This window comes from Nanorana parkeri, unplaced genomic scaffold (genome assembly GCF_000935625.1).
Source record: "Nanorana parkeri isolate BGI_ZX_2015 unplaced genomic scaffold, ASM93562v1 scaffold682, whole genome shotgun sequence".
Classification (NCBI taxonomy): Eukaryota; Metazoa; Chordata; class Amphibia; order Anura; family Dicroglossidae; genus Nanorana; species Nanorana parkeri.
Window position 1 is genome coordinate 759573 of NW_017306950.1, and position 14462 is coordinate 774034.

The window sequence follows — 14462 nt, forward strand, 5'->3', positions numbered from 1 at the left end:
GCTGCCTTCGATCAGCCGAACATGCTCTGCATGTTCGGCTGAGCCGAAGTTCAGAAGGAGTTTGACTCAGCCGATCCAACATCTGTTTCGGCTGGGCCGAAGCTCCGGCAGCTTACTCGCTGGTGTTCACCTCTATTCTCATAGGGGCCGAATGTCAGTGAGTGAATAGCTGAATGCAGCCAAGCAGCATTCGGCTTGGCTATTCTGCTCGGTACCTCGGAGGAAAGAATGAAAAAAAGTATTACATTTAAAAAAATGTATTTTAAAAGAAAAGAAAAAACAATTGGGCGGAGTAGCGGTGACAGCTAGCTCCCCCCAACTGTTTCCTTTTGGCCGACACCTGCCAGAGTCTTCTAGCAGGTCCCGGCCAATGAATAACAACTGGGCGGAGCTGGCTGTGACATCCGCACAGTTGGTATTGTTTAATGACAGATCAGCGTCCCCAGGTCCTTTGGGGACGCTGATCTGTCATTACAACTGGGCGGTTCCCGCCCAGCTGTCATTTGTGTGGAGATCGGTCGGCTTTGGCCAACTGTTCTCCGTGCTTCGGGTGTCACTACGGCTCAGGGGAGCCAAAGCATATGCGTTTGGCTGAGCTACCTTTGGTTGCTATACGCGCTATTGTGAATAGCCTGTAGAGCAGCCCTTTGGTTCGACTGAACCGAATGGCAGAGGCGGCCGAAGGATCAGCCAAAGCTACGGCTGGATCCTTCGGTTCTTTAGTGAATAACCCCCTGAATATTGCAAGGGTGAATATGGAGTGATAGCACAGTCAAATGGCAGTCCAAATGAAAGCAAAGATCTATGAAAATGTCATCATTTAGTAAAATGCTTAGATATTTATCAATTAGGTGTTTATGAAGGCGATTTGGGAATTCTTCCTAAACTGTAGTGTGAGGGAAAAAAAATTATATGCCAGCGATGATGACCCATATCCTTAATTTCCTTAACAAATTGTTGGCTTAAAGGGCTTCAGTAAGAATGGTCAAGCATCTGGGTGACAGGTCATGGTATGACAGACAGACTTATAGTAAATACGCCCATGTTAACAACGAAGATCAGAAGAACCTAAATACAGGAAGTTGGCCAGCTGGGCTCTGTAGTACAAAACCAACCAAGAGGGCTAGGAAATGTAATAAGGATAGACTGTATTGATGACCACAATCTGTCATTGGTACTATGGCACAAATCAAGACTGCAGACAAATAGAACAGACATACAGTAAAGCTGTAAGTGCGGTAAACCAATTCCCCTAAGTATGTTTTCCTGTTGAGGTCTTTGAAGCCTGCTGAATCTGTACATTTTAAAAGATCAGTTACAATTATAGAAATGTACATCATCTTTATGACCACATATCAGCAGAAATTACCCAAAATAGTTGGTATACTTAATTTTGCATCAAGGAGTAATTTTTAAGCTAAACTTCAGCTTTATTTTCTGCCTTGCAAAAGTTCAGGCTCCTCTCCGGTAGTGAGATTGCTTACTCTGACTTCGCTGCACTCACCTGAGTTATAAAGAAATGCTGCAAATGATGAGATACAACGTTTGCTTTTAATTTTCTGCTTATTGCTCAAGAGTAATAAAGAAAATGTATTCTGCCATTTTTCCCCAAGTAATGCCTAGAGCAAAAGGTATCATATAGTGGTATCTATACATTAGGGCAGGGCTCAACATTTCCACTCGTCTGCTCGCATTTGGCAAGTGGAAATACAGTGCAGGCGAGTGGAAATACAGTCAGGCTCGCGGTCACAGACCGCGTACCTGCCTTGTGGGAGCAGCTGCTCCTTGCTGGGCTGTCTGTTGCTTTCAGCCGCAGCTCTTTAGGCAAATCGCGCGATTTGCATATTGCGCAACATCGCGAGATTTGCCGCGCGATATCGCGTTCAAGCTTGCATTGAGCAAGCTTGAATCGCGGCTAAATCCGCTCCAAAAAGGGTCCTGCTGTAGCGACACACGACGCGCGACAGCAGGACCCTGAGCTCCGGCTGAAAAATAATGGATTAGTAAGGTCTGCAGAAGACCTTACTAATCACGACTAATCACCAGGGATCGTGCCTGCTCCCTGCAGAAAGACAATCAGGTGAGAGGGCTTCATTGTTTTATATTACAGGGGGGAAGTGTATTATTTTATGTGGGGGGCAGGGAACAGCGGGGAGAGTGTATTATTTTAGATGTGGGGCCAGGGAGGTTTATGGTAATTTTGTTAAGATTATTTAAGAGGGTGTGTTTAGGGGCGGAGTTAATTCTGGGCCAGGGTAGGGCTTAGGTGGGCAACTGGTGGCGAGTAACTCTTAAGACCTGGCTAGTAGCTCAGGACTTGAAATTTGGGCCCCTGCATTAAGGGGGAGCCTTCAGTTTGTTAAAATAAATCCATTCTATAGTACAATGTATTGTCAGTCACCTATATATTTTCCACAAGCCCAAAATATGGAACACTGCAATAAGTCATTGCAATAACATTACAGGCACACAGACACAAAAATCCTCCAAATAACTTTTATTCAACAATCCATGTGACAAACTTTGGCAGTCTACTAGTCTATGAATGCCTTTTCATGCTGTAAGCTGGCTTATTTCTAATTGTATAGTTTTAGCTGGTGGAGGAGTTTCTGCCATGCACAACTAACTTCATGATCCCGAAAGACAACAGGGTTGATCGGTTATTTGCTATTTCAAGCCCCCAAAAAACACCTTTGCAGTAGCAGATACCCCCATATCACAAGGGTTAACTGCTTGTTTATGTCTAGGGGACCTTTCTGCTCTCTACTACATTGGTCGATGGCCCTCTGACATCATTCCATCTAATGCAGGGCTATGGGCATATAGACACATATATACACACGGGGATGCCAACAGTCAATCCACAAGCCGGAGCGTACACCATACAGGTAATCCTTGCGGTGCGGGAGTAGCCCCATTGCAAGGGTAGATTTATTTTTATACAAGACATTTTCTGAATGGATTAAAGAGAAAAGGGATGGGTAATGTGACTGCAGCGCTGTACAGTTCAAGTCGCATGTCTCCCTCTCTTCAGGGACCGGAAGCTGGGTGTTGTGTGCAGGGGCTGGCATGCTGCTAGGTAAGATTTTTATACTTTGCAGCAGCCCTTTACACAGAACACCCAGCTGATAATTTACACACCCAGTGTGATTTGTAGATTCAAATTTTGCCCGGAGTGTGGATTTAACCATCCATTTAAATAAACAGATAACTTGAAAAGCGCATTGACTACTTCATGCTGCCAAAAGGAAAATCTGAGTAGTGGCAGTGACTAAGTGGGACAAGGGAAGTAGGTGCTTCACCAAAACACTTCATTTAATTTCCAAATAAATGGCTTCTACCTAGTAAAATAAAATGTAACGTAGATTAAGAGAAAAACTTACCAATAATTCCACACCAAACCATATACCTGTGACAGTCCTTTCTGGCAACAATGGTCCCCTATATCGCACCACACCTGGAAAGTGCCCGTCTCCCGGTCTCATATACACCCTTACAGCAGAGCCAGTCTCAATTTGTAAAGCTTTAGAAAGTCTCGCTTTATTCTTGAACAAGCTGTACCTCTCCTCACAGTTTGTAATGGCCAAAAGCAATTCAGCCAGCTTCTCTGCGATCTCAATAACTTCCTTCTCATCCACAAACAGAAGAGCATGGGGCTGCTCTAAGATTTTTAGTGCAATCTGAACTTTTTTGCTCTTAGGAGGGATGCTCCGGCTATGGGCTACTGCAGAACGCTCTTGAACAAACTGTCCAATGCTTCCCCTTGGGATCTTAATCTGCTTCTGGGTCTGTTTGTCAACCAAACTGCATTCCTGGACCAACAAGTAAAAGATGCGTTCTTCCCAGTAAGTGGAGCTGCTTTTTTCTTGCCCCCAGAGGTTCGAACTCATTGTGACAAAACAGGCTTTGACCGAGTTCCTTCAGCAAGTCCTTGATTCAGATGCTCTTTTATACCCAAAAATGTAGAAATGATAGGTCCATGATTACAGTGAATCAAAATAACCTAAAAAAAAAAAAGAAGAAATTAAAAACACAGTAAAGCTAAGCTGACAAAAAAGATTCACTAAGTATACACACTGACTTACTTATGACATTAACCAACCTATGTATGTAGAGAACTAGGAACAAACATTGCTAAACCGTTCCATGCTGACTGGCTGCTTAAGAGATGTCAGTATCATATAGCAATGAATGCCTCGCGCCTAAAAGTAAACTAGCGCTACAATAAATTGCTAATTGGCAAAATAATGGTGAGACAGTGAACACTTGCAATGCTACAGTTCTTGATTAATCACCCCAACAATGTCTCCATTTAGTTTGTATGTTATCCCTGTGTTTTATAAATCTCTTTGTACAACCTATAAACATTTGGTTAGTTACTTTGCTTCTACCCTTAAATGTGTGTGTATGTATGATTCTTGTAAGAATATCAGATTACATTGGATAGTAAACTACTAAAAAGGAAGAAAAGACCGATGTGAATGTTTTGCATGGTCAGAACTAGGGATGCACAGATACCGGTTTTTCGGTATCGAGTAGGAGTACCGATATTTATATTTCCAAACTCGCTGATACCAAGTACCGATATCAGTACTTCCAGTAGCATAGAGACGGCTTCCCGGGCAATCAGGAAGCCAGGTGGCATGTCATTACCCACCGTCCGGCTTCATGATTGCCAGGAGAGCCGACTCCATTCTGTTTGGCCAGCTCGATGCTGATTGGCCGGGAAGCCTCGAGACCGACCAAACAGATCTAACAATATGGTGACACGACCCCCACCCTACAGGCACCTCATTCCCCTCACATAGATCCTTAGCAGCAGTCATTACCGTACCAGTCCCTCGGCCAGCTAGGCAGACACCGCTCTCCCGGATCTGCCCACGTTTTCTGTGTGCACAGCGCCCGCGTGATCGGCCATATTGTCAGATCTGTTTGCACGACTCAACACTGATTGGCTGCGAAGCCGGCTTTCCGGCCAATCAGCATGGAGCCAGCTTACCGGCTCCATGTGCCCTCGCGGGAAAGTTATCGGAGCATTTGGGCGAGTATCGGTGGATCCCTAGTCAGAACCAGACAAAACAATATAGGAAGTACTGGTGGGTTGGCTCAAGGAAGTCTATACATCGATGAGTGGGGAAAGGCTCAGTTAACATTGCCTCATTGCATGCACCATTCCCCCTACTTCAGAGAACTACAAGGGGGTGTTAAGGTGACCAGTCACCCAGTAAAGACAGAGCCACCTGAAGTGAGCAGTCTTCTCCATAGTATAGACAGTATGTTATGTGGCCCACTGTGAAGGCTTGATTTCAAGTAATGCAGAACACTGAGACAAACTAGGAGATTTTGGACACACTGAGATAATTGCTGCAACATCTATTAGTCTGTGCCTGATAGAAATTTTAGTTCTTCACACTCAATCCAAAACTAAAAAAAATATTAAATCTGGCCACAGTGACTGGAAACTATAACCACCATTTAATGCAAAATATATTTTTATAGATAATCAGGCTTCCATATCTAAATAATAAGCAATAATCACATAACGCACATTTGCTATAGAAGGCTTTTGTGGCTATATGGTAGATCACCATAGATAAACTCGAGTTCAATACAGAAAACATTCATCTTTGAACTTTATTTTGAAAGCAAAATTGCTCTTACGATAAAATTTCTCTTATCTTTACCCGCACAGCAACATTTATGCATGCATTTGCTTTCACTACCTGTACCTGCACTTACATATGACATGTCTTTTCATTGTTCTGCAACCTGGGAAATGTAACCAGGGTGTTTATTGCCTCAGCAGCAGCACAGATCATGGTTCAACAAGTTGGATACAGAAGCAGTTTTAGTAAGTAGCAACATTTGTTTTCTTTTTTATTTACCTTAATAGTTTTCATCCATTAGGCAAAATAATCCATTGGTGTAGCAGCCTCAACAGTGGTCCATTCTGCAGCTTGTTTGATGTGGAAGTCTCCACATTTAATGGGCTTCTATTACTTAAAGTAAAATGTGCATATGTTTTCAGTGCAAATCATTAGTGCTTTTAAATCTGTAAAAAAAAAAAAAAAGACATAAAATAAATGTATCTGGTTGTTAAATTTGATAATAAAAGGAGTTAAACATTTTTTAAAGAGACACTGTCACTGTCAGGGCATCCCCAGTGCACCTCCATGGGGCCTACCTCAGAACGAGTAGTCATATCACCCTCTCAGCCATGTGGCAGTGCTCAGGCCTAGCAAATGGTTGCTTTTCCTTAGTACTGCATCATGAGAGGTGGTCACATGCTCACCACTTAGCCGGAAGTACTGGGTACCTTCCAGTGGCAACCACAGAAAAAGGATCCATGAGGAAGCTCTGGAGAGTATAAAGTGGTTGGGGGTGTAGGCCCCAAATGGGCAATGCAACAGTATCCTCAAATTCGACGAGAATTTTCCAGTGTACCAGACCCTTTAAACTGTGCTGATTTAAAAGCAGCTTAAATATTTGCATAATGCTTTTAAATATGTGACAAGACAGCAAAAGACTATTGAATTCTGAGATACCCTTAAAATAAATCTTTTAGAAAAAGAAAAAAAAAAAAAGAAAGAAGAAACATGGGCTGCAATAGCTTAAATTCTTTTTAAAGTTCTAGTTGTCTGGTTGTCTCTGGCTACAATTCTTTATAGTCACAACCCATAGCTAACACTGAGAAAATGAACAGTAAAGCACCACAAACGTGTAGTAAATAGGTTTGCTTTGATAATACAGGATTATATATAGAGTCATGGCCAAAAATGTTGACACCCCTGCATTTCTGTCAGATAATGAACCACTTTGCGCAGAAAATTGTTGCAATTACACATGTTTAGTCATTCTCATGTTTCTTTTGTATGTATTGGTATGGCACTATAAAGTGGAGGGGAAAAAAGCCAAATATGACGCATTCTACACAAAACTCCAAAAATGATTGGCACCTTCTCCAAATTGCAAGAAATAATTGCATTCCAAGTTTGTGATGCTCCTGTATTTGTAATTAAACTCACGTGTATCAATTAACAGGTGCTGACAATATAGAAATCACACCAGCAATCAGATAAAATGGTGAAAAATTGACTCAATCATTCTGTTGTGTGTTTCTGTGTGCTACATAAAGCATGGAGAAGCATAGAGCAGCAAAGAATTGTCTGAGGATCTGAGAACAAAAATCGTGGGAAAGCATGGACAATCTCAGGGTTACAAGTCCATCTCCAGAGATCTTAATGTTCCTGTGTCCACTGTGTGCAACATTGTAAAGAAGTTTACAGCCCATGGCACTGTAGCTAATCTCCCTGGACGTGGACGAAAGAGAACAATTCATCAAAGATTGCAACGAAGGATTGTCGGAATGATGGATAAAGACCCTCAATCAACTTCCAGACTAATTCAAGCTAACCTTCAGGCACAGGGTACAACTGTGTCAGCTTGCACTATACTTCGCCATCTGAATGAAAAAGGATGCTATGGTAGGAGACCCAGGAGGACCATACTGCTGACACAGAAACATAAAAAAGCCAGATTGGAGTTGGCCAAAACTTACCTTAGGAAGCCAAAATCCTTTTGGGAGAATGTGCTGTGGACAGACAAAACACAATTACAGCTTTTTGGTGAAGTCCATCATTCTACTGTTTTCTGAAAAAGAGATGGGGTCTTTAAAGAAAAAAATACAGTCAAACATGGTGGAGGTTCACTGATGTTTTAGGGTTGCTTTGCTGCTTCAGGGAACTGGAGGTCTTGCTGTGTGCATGGCAATATGAAATCTGAAGACTACCAAAGAATTCTGGGGTGCAATGTGGGGCCCAGTGTCAGAAAGTTGGGTCTCCATTAGAGGTCATGGGTTTTTACAGCAGGACAATTACCCAAAAAGCAGTTGGGGTGGCCAGCAATGAGTTCAGATCTGAATCCCATAGAGCACCTGTGAAGAGGTCTCAAATCAGCATTTGGGAAAAGGAACCCTTCCAGACTGAGAGACCTGGAATAGTTTGCGAAAGAAGAGTGGTTCAAAATTCCTGTAGAGAGGTGTAAGAAACTCATTGATGGTTACAGGAAGCGATTGATTTCAGTTATTTTTTTCAAAGGGCTGTGCTACCAAATAATAATTGAGGGTGCCAATAATTTTGCCCAGTCCATTTTTGGAGTTTTGCGTGGAATGTGTCAGATTTGGCTTTCTTTCGCCACTTTTTTTGTGTCATACCAATATAGAGCTGCAGCTAACGATTATTTTCAAAATCGATTAGTTAGCCGATTATTAAGTTCGATTAATCGGTTAATCGGATAAAAAATAAAATACATTTTAACGCCTCTAGGACTTCTCTATAGTCTCTGCAGTCCTTTGGAACACCTTACCCCAACCTGTCCATCTATCCCATACTTTGTCTGCCATTAGGTGATCCAGTAAGACTCATCTCTTCAGGGAAGCCTATCACCCCTCAGCCTAACTATTGAACTATCACATTCTCAAACAATTAATTCCCACACAGCTACCTCCTCATGTATCACTTGCCCCTCCCTTTTAGATTGTAAGCTCTCATGGGCTCTCCTTACCATTTTGTGCCGATTTGTATTGTAACTGTAATGTCTTACCTAGATTATAAAGCGCTGCACAAAAACTGTTGGAGCTATATACATCATGTATAATAATTAGGGATGCACCAATACCAGTTTTTCGGCATGGAGTACGAGTACCAATATTTTTTTTTTCGGTACTCGCCGATACTGAATACCAATACCGGCATCCCGAGGTAACGTGGCCCCAGCTAATCAAGGATGCCGGGCGGCGGGTCATGACGGGCAGAGTGAGGCCCCCTTGGTTAATTGCTCGAGCAAGAGAAAACAGACAAATTTACTGCCCAGCATCCTACAAAAACATCATAGTTCAAGGTGGACTAGCCCTTTAATTTGTTGCGTTTAACTCCTAGAAATAAGATTATAAACTCCGTGCACCAGGACATTATACATGAATCGTATTTGCAATATTAACAATCTTTAAACAAAATAGATACTGCAATAAACTGGTTTGCTAGAAGTTTCAAAAAACAATTCTAAGCCCAAAAACAAAAATGTAAGATATAGCAGCTTACTGGTCCTTCGATGTGGTGGCTGCAATAGTTTTCTTTTTTCAGGCTGTAATCTGGTGAACTTGCCAAACACACTGTCAAGGTGACAACGCTCACTTCCTGTACTGTATCTATAAAGGATCAGCGTTGTTACTCTAGGCTGCTCTCCTGATTTTGGCTACAAACATGGAGATAAAATATCCATTACATAGGGAAGAGGTGTTCAGTCGTAACTTCCAAATGCCCCTCATTTGAAGGGACTGTGCCTTATTTGGAACCCAACCCCGCTGTCCCCCTTTATTCCTCAGTTGTCACTTGTTTGGCCTTGTGTATACATCTCTATAAAAATGTATTATTTATCAAAATTGTTTTACTGCACTAAACGTTTTATCTAACCTTTAAATTATTCCATTTTGATTATTTTGAAAAAATAAAAAGGAAGATTGGTAATGAAAAAGCAATTTTGGGTTAAACCAATCATTATTTGTGTATTAATTCTCATGGTCCACGTTACTAGAGGTGTGGTGGGGTGTCCTTTTCCAAAATACTTTATGCTATGATGGGTCCCACTTTCCCATCCCAAAAAGGTGGAAGGTATGAATCTGTAGTTAAAAGAAGATAGCTGGGAAGGCAGAAAACATTGTACAGAAAGTTACCAGGACACATGTTTTCTGGCAGGATCAATAAGAATGTTTATGTACTTAAAAAAAAAAAAAAAATGTACCGGTACATCTGGATTTCTCAAAGGCTTTTGATACGGTACCACACAAATGCTTGCTACACAAGCTGAGAGCACCTGAAAGAAGAAAACTAATGCAGCCATCATATCCAAGGACTGGTGGTATGCTGCAATATATTATTTTTGTTCATGGGTTTAAATATTCTTTAATACTGATAAAGAAGAGTACAGAAGGAGTAGACAGACATTTTTCATCAGCAATTGCTCGAGAGAAGTATGGGCCAGCAGTCACCTACAGCTTAGAAAGCCATCTCATTTTGCGGCATATGCTGTCAGTACTAGAACAATGGAAAGTTATTCTTTCCTTAGAAAAGGATGATGATTATGTAGGGTTATAATTACCATCGTACGGTCAGCACGTGATATTTCCCACCCTTGCTACATGCAGCATGATTAAAATCGAAAACAGCTTGATTTTAACTCATTCACTGCATGAAATGCTACAGTCTGCAAAGCTAAATTTGATTTACCGATGTACAGCTAGGAAATAATACAAAGATATGCAAAGCAGTGCAAACAGCAACGATTATGTGCAAAACGCAGAAACCCTCCCCATCCAATCACATTGCAGTTTATGCAGTTAAAAAGGTGAGAACAAAATATCACAGCAGCAGGAGTAGAGGAGATTAAGGCTCCATTCACACTTATTTATGCACAGATCTGTCTGATATATCTCACAGACTAAATGCTTTGTTTATGCTTAAAAATGGTACACGTTTACACGCATATGTGTTTGGATGCATCTGTCCTTTGTCCATTGAAACAGTCCACTGACGTAGCCAATGAGGTTTCAGCATATAAACGCGTCTTGGGTCTACATGGGATTGGTGTTTTTAGAAGTGAAAATACATTCCTGGATGCACGTGGCTTCTTTTTTTTTCTAAATGCAGCTAAACAAACTGCAGATAAAACGAACACGACCATCTTCCTCGCTCTGACACGTGGTCGTGGCTTCCTCTAGTCGAGATTGCGGTCACAGACAGACCTGTGCACACTTGCTGTGAAGCTATTTCTGTGTGCTTTTTAGCACACACAGTACTGTGTGCAAGCATGGTGGTAAAAAGAACGCGCAGAGTGGTAATGAAGGTGACAAGAACGCGCAGAGCGGTATTTGAATATTTACATATGGTTCCGAACGGATTAAGCTTATTTACATTGAACCCTATGGAAAAATGTTATTCTGTTCGCGACCACCTTCGTAGGGGTCAGAACGGATTAACCTTATTTACATTGAACCTTACGAGTAAATTTTATTCGGTTTGCGACCAATTTGATTCGCAACCATAATCGTGGAACAAATTAAGTTCATGTACTGAGGTACCACTGTATATGTGTTTAGAAATCTAATCACACCTAGTTTGAAAGATGGGTATTAGTTCACACAGAATTATAAAAAAAAAAAAAAAGAAGTTCCTATTTAACCCCTTATTAACTTTTAGTTTACCCTAATCTGCCCTAATTCACTCCTTCTTCCCCTATTATTTTCCTGATGATTTGTTTGTTTCTATTTTTCTAAGTTAAATGTAAAATAAAAAGCATACCAAATTATATAATTGTATCTTCAGTAACAATTTTATGAAAAAGTGATCAAAGTAGAAAAAAAAGTGTGTTTGTTTAGTTTTCTTACATATTTTGCCTGTGAATTGTATTAAAAAAATAACATTTGCAAGACAACAAATCGACACAAAGGCTTTGCCTAACTTAAAAATTTAAGAATTAATCTGTTATCTTAAGAAATTGCAAAGTTATTGGAGAAAAAAAAATGCTCTGGTCCATAGGGGTGTATGGGAGCTGAAGTGGTTAAAAAAAAGATAATCTCCCCATCATCGGGGGTCAGTAGAACCTTAAACCCCTCAGCAGTAAAGAAAATACAGGGATACCTGATGGCGGTCAAATACACATTTAAAATTTCTTCATCTTAAAATATGACGGAATTTGTTTTCTCTGGGTTACATGAATGATAGTAAATATTAGGATGACAAAGTCACGTGCTCTTCTAAAAGATTTTGTCTAGACGGGTCCCTCTTCCATCATATTTTTAATGGCCCTAAAGCCAAGAAAGTGAATAATGCAGACAAGTGTATATTCTATGGTTCTGTGACTATGGATGTGCATGGGATTCGTGCAAACCGGGTTCGCTTGACACCACGCAAAACTGTCATTGAAACAACCCTCTCCTACCCAAGCAGATGCGTTCAGCCGATTCAGCAGGACTCTGACAAAATTGCACCAGTGTATGGCCAGATTTAGCTGTTAGAAACTGGGCCGAATTTAGAGTTTTTTAGTGATCTTCGAGAATGTTAGAGAATAAAAAAAAGTTCACATTAAAAGTGACTTGAAAGCCAAATGACAGCTTCTGTTAAAAGGAGAACTATGGGGTTAAGGCTTTTCCCCATAGTTCTCCTTAGGTTAACCGGAGGACAGAAACTAGCGTCCTCCCGTCACCCTAGGCTCAGTATACCGCGAGCTGTAGCTCGCAGTATACGGAGACTCGGCAGCTAAAGCGGATCCCGACAATTATGTCTAGATCCACCCAGCTGCGTGACTGACAGCTGGCTCTGCCTATCTAGAGGCAGAGCCAGCTGTACCCGCCCCCAGTGAGCGAACGACGGTATGTGTTCGCTCACCTTCCGATCTACTGAGCCGAGCTGTGACAGTCTCATTGTCACAGGTCGGCTAGAACTATGAGGTGAGTGAAAAGCACTCACCTCATAGTTCTCCTTTAAAGCGCTTTTACTACTTGTTAAAAAAAAGGTATTTTAACCCTTAATTAATAAATATATCTGGTTATACTGATGATGGGGAACAATTATATTGTCTTGTGTCCTATTAGAAGGCTGTAGAGTTTGATTTTTTTCAGGGGGAGCATGGGATGAGGATGGGGGGCCATGTATAGGGGTCCTTAGCCTGAGTTATATTATAGTTTGTTTGTGTTGGTTTAGGAACAGATTGGGCTACTGCATACAGATTCCCGGTTTACTATTACTCCCATGCCAGCCTTTTCTGGGGTTTGGTCCTCATCTGATCTCTCGGGCCTTGGGCTGTTCTGCTCAGGTGGTCCCGTCGAGTACATGCGCATCAACTTTTTGCTGAATAGGTGACATCGGCAGTAAGTGATTGGTGTTAATGCATTTATACTCATTCTTTTTTGGATGTTTATATAATTTAATTATTTTATAATTAATTAGATCTCCTCCACCTCCTGAGGAAGCGCTTGGTGTGTGAAACGCGTAGAGACTACTATCCACTCTATATCATCTTCAGATAAGGCTGGTTTTCACACATATGATTTGGAGGATATTTCATTTTGACTTGGTTTACTATACATCATGTTTTCAATTATGCTCATATAGAGCTATCATCAATGAGGTTATGAAATATCCATCAATTTTCTATATCTAATATCTATATGAATTGTTTAATCGTTTTCTTTGTGTGATTTATATGCTTTAATCATGAAAATATTGAGTGGTTTGTAGATATAGTCTGCTATTAGGATATGTGTATCCTTCTTTTAATCTCGGACCTTTTTAGTGTTTTTGTAATGAATTAACTTTTTATACGAAGCAAGTTGTAATTCGCTGGGTCGGTCACTTGGTGCCGTTAAAGCCCCATCTTCCTATACATTTTTTTTTATTAAGAATATGCAAATCATTTCATGTTCATAGTCTGGGTACAGGTGCACTTTACATATATTTTTTTAAATGCAACGGGTACCCGATTTTGACTTTATATCAATTGCTGGCAGTCCCCGTGCATTAGAGCTCAGAATTGGGGGAAGCAGAAGCAGCACAAGGAGCCAATCAGTTGCTCTGCAGAGCTAGAAGCATGCTGATATGAGGAGAGAGCAAAGCGACGGAGTGATAAGCATATCAGTCTGCTACTTCTCTTTTCGCTGTCCGGTCACAGACTGATGGTGAAGAGGAACCATGTAAATATTACTGAGCTGCAGCAGAGAAAATCTGTTCTTTCCTGCCACACACAGGTGTGTGGTGTGGCAGAGCTGTGTAGCTCCTAGAGCTGGATTGGCAGAAATAGAAAAATCAATTTGGCAGGTACAATGTCTCCTTTATAAGCCTTTTATCTTTCCATTAAGCTGTCTGGCTGGAGTTCAGCTTTACGCATGGCCAGCAAAAACTGAAACTAGAGAATGCTGAAAGAAGAGCTGCAGAAAAACAGAAGCCTGAGGGCTTGTTCACACCAAATGCAGACCAGATCTGCATGAGTTTCTGCACACGCAGTGCAGTGTGTTATACTGCGTTTTTGGGTTAAAAAAAAAATGTAATAAAATAATAAATGTGTTCAGTTTAAAATGGGCTTTCAGTGCGTTCCAGGGTGTTTGCATGCATCCCAGAGCGTTCCAGAGCAGGTAAAATAGGTCTTGCTGTAGTTTTTTTTTTTTTTTTTACATGCTCTGGAACCGAATGCTGCGGTGTGAACTAGAGCCCAAAATACCATTGGAATATATCGGACACAGTTTTGATCCGGTCTGTAACTGCTCTGCTCCTGGAATGCGCTTGGTGTGAACAAGCCCTGAATTGGCATATTCAATATACAGAGAATAGAGAATCCACCTCTGGAAACTATATACACAATATACACAATATCTCTACTAATAGCTGGTATCAGAGAAAAACAACATTCTTTGA

General features: G+C 41.1%; 1 protein-coding gene across 3 annotated transcripts in view; it reads right to left on the reverse strand.

Annotated features, from left to right (window-relative positions):
* CYLD (CYLD lysine 63 deubiquitinase) overlaps nt 1-14462 on the reverse strand; it is a 76833-nt gene that overhangs the window by 47318 nt on the left and 15053 nt on the right. For 2 of the 3 annotated variants that reach the window (XM_018563636.1, XM_018563634.1), the window contains exons 2-3: nt 5886-6052; nt 3384-4003 (exon numbers count right to left, since the gene is read on the reverse strand). In XM_018563636.1, coding sequence (XP_018419138.1) covers nt 3384-3890 — 507 coding nt within the window. In that variant the 5' untranslated portion in view covers nt 3891-4003; nt 5886-6052. The remainder of the gene's footprint in view (nt 1-3383; nt 4004-5885; nt 6053-14462) is intronic. The other variant, XM_018563635.1, reaches the window with a different exon arrangement.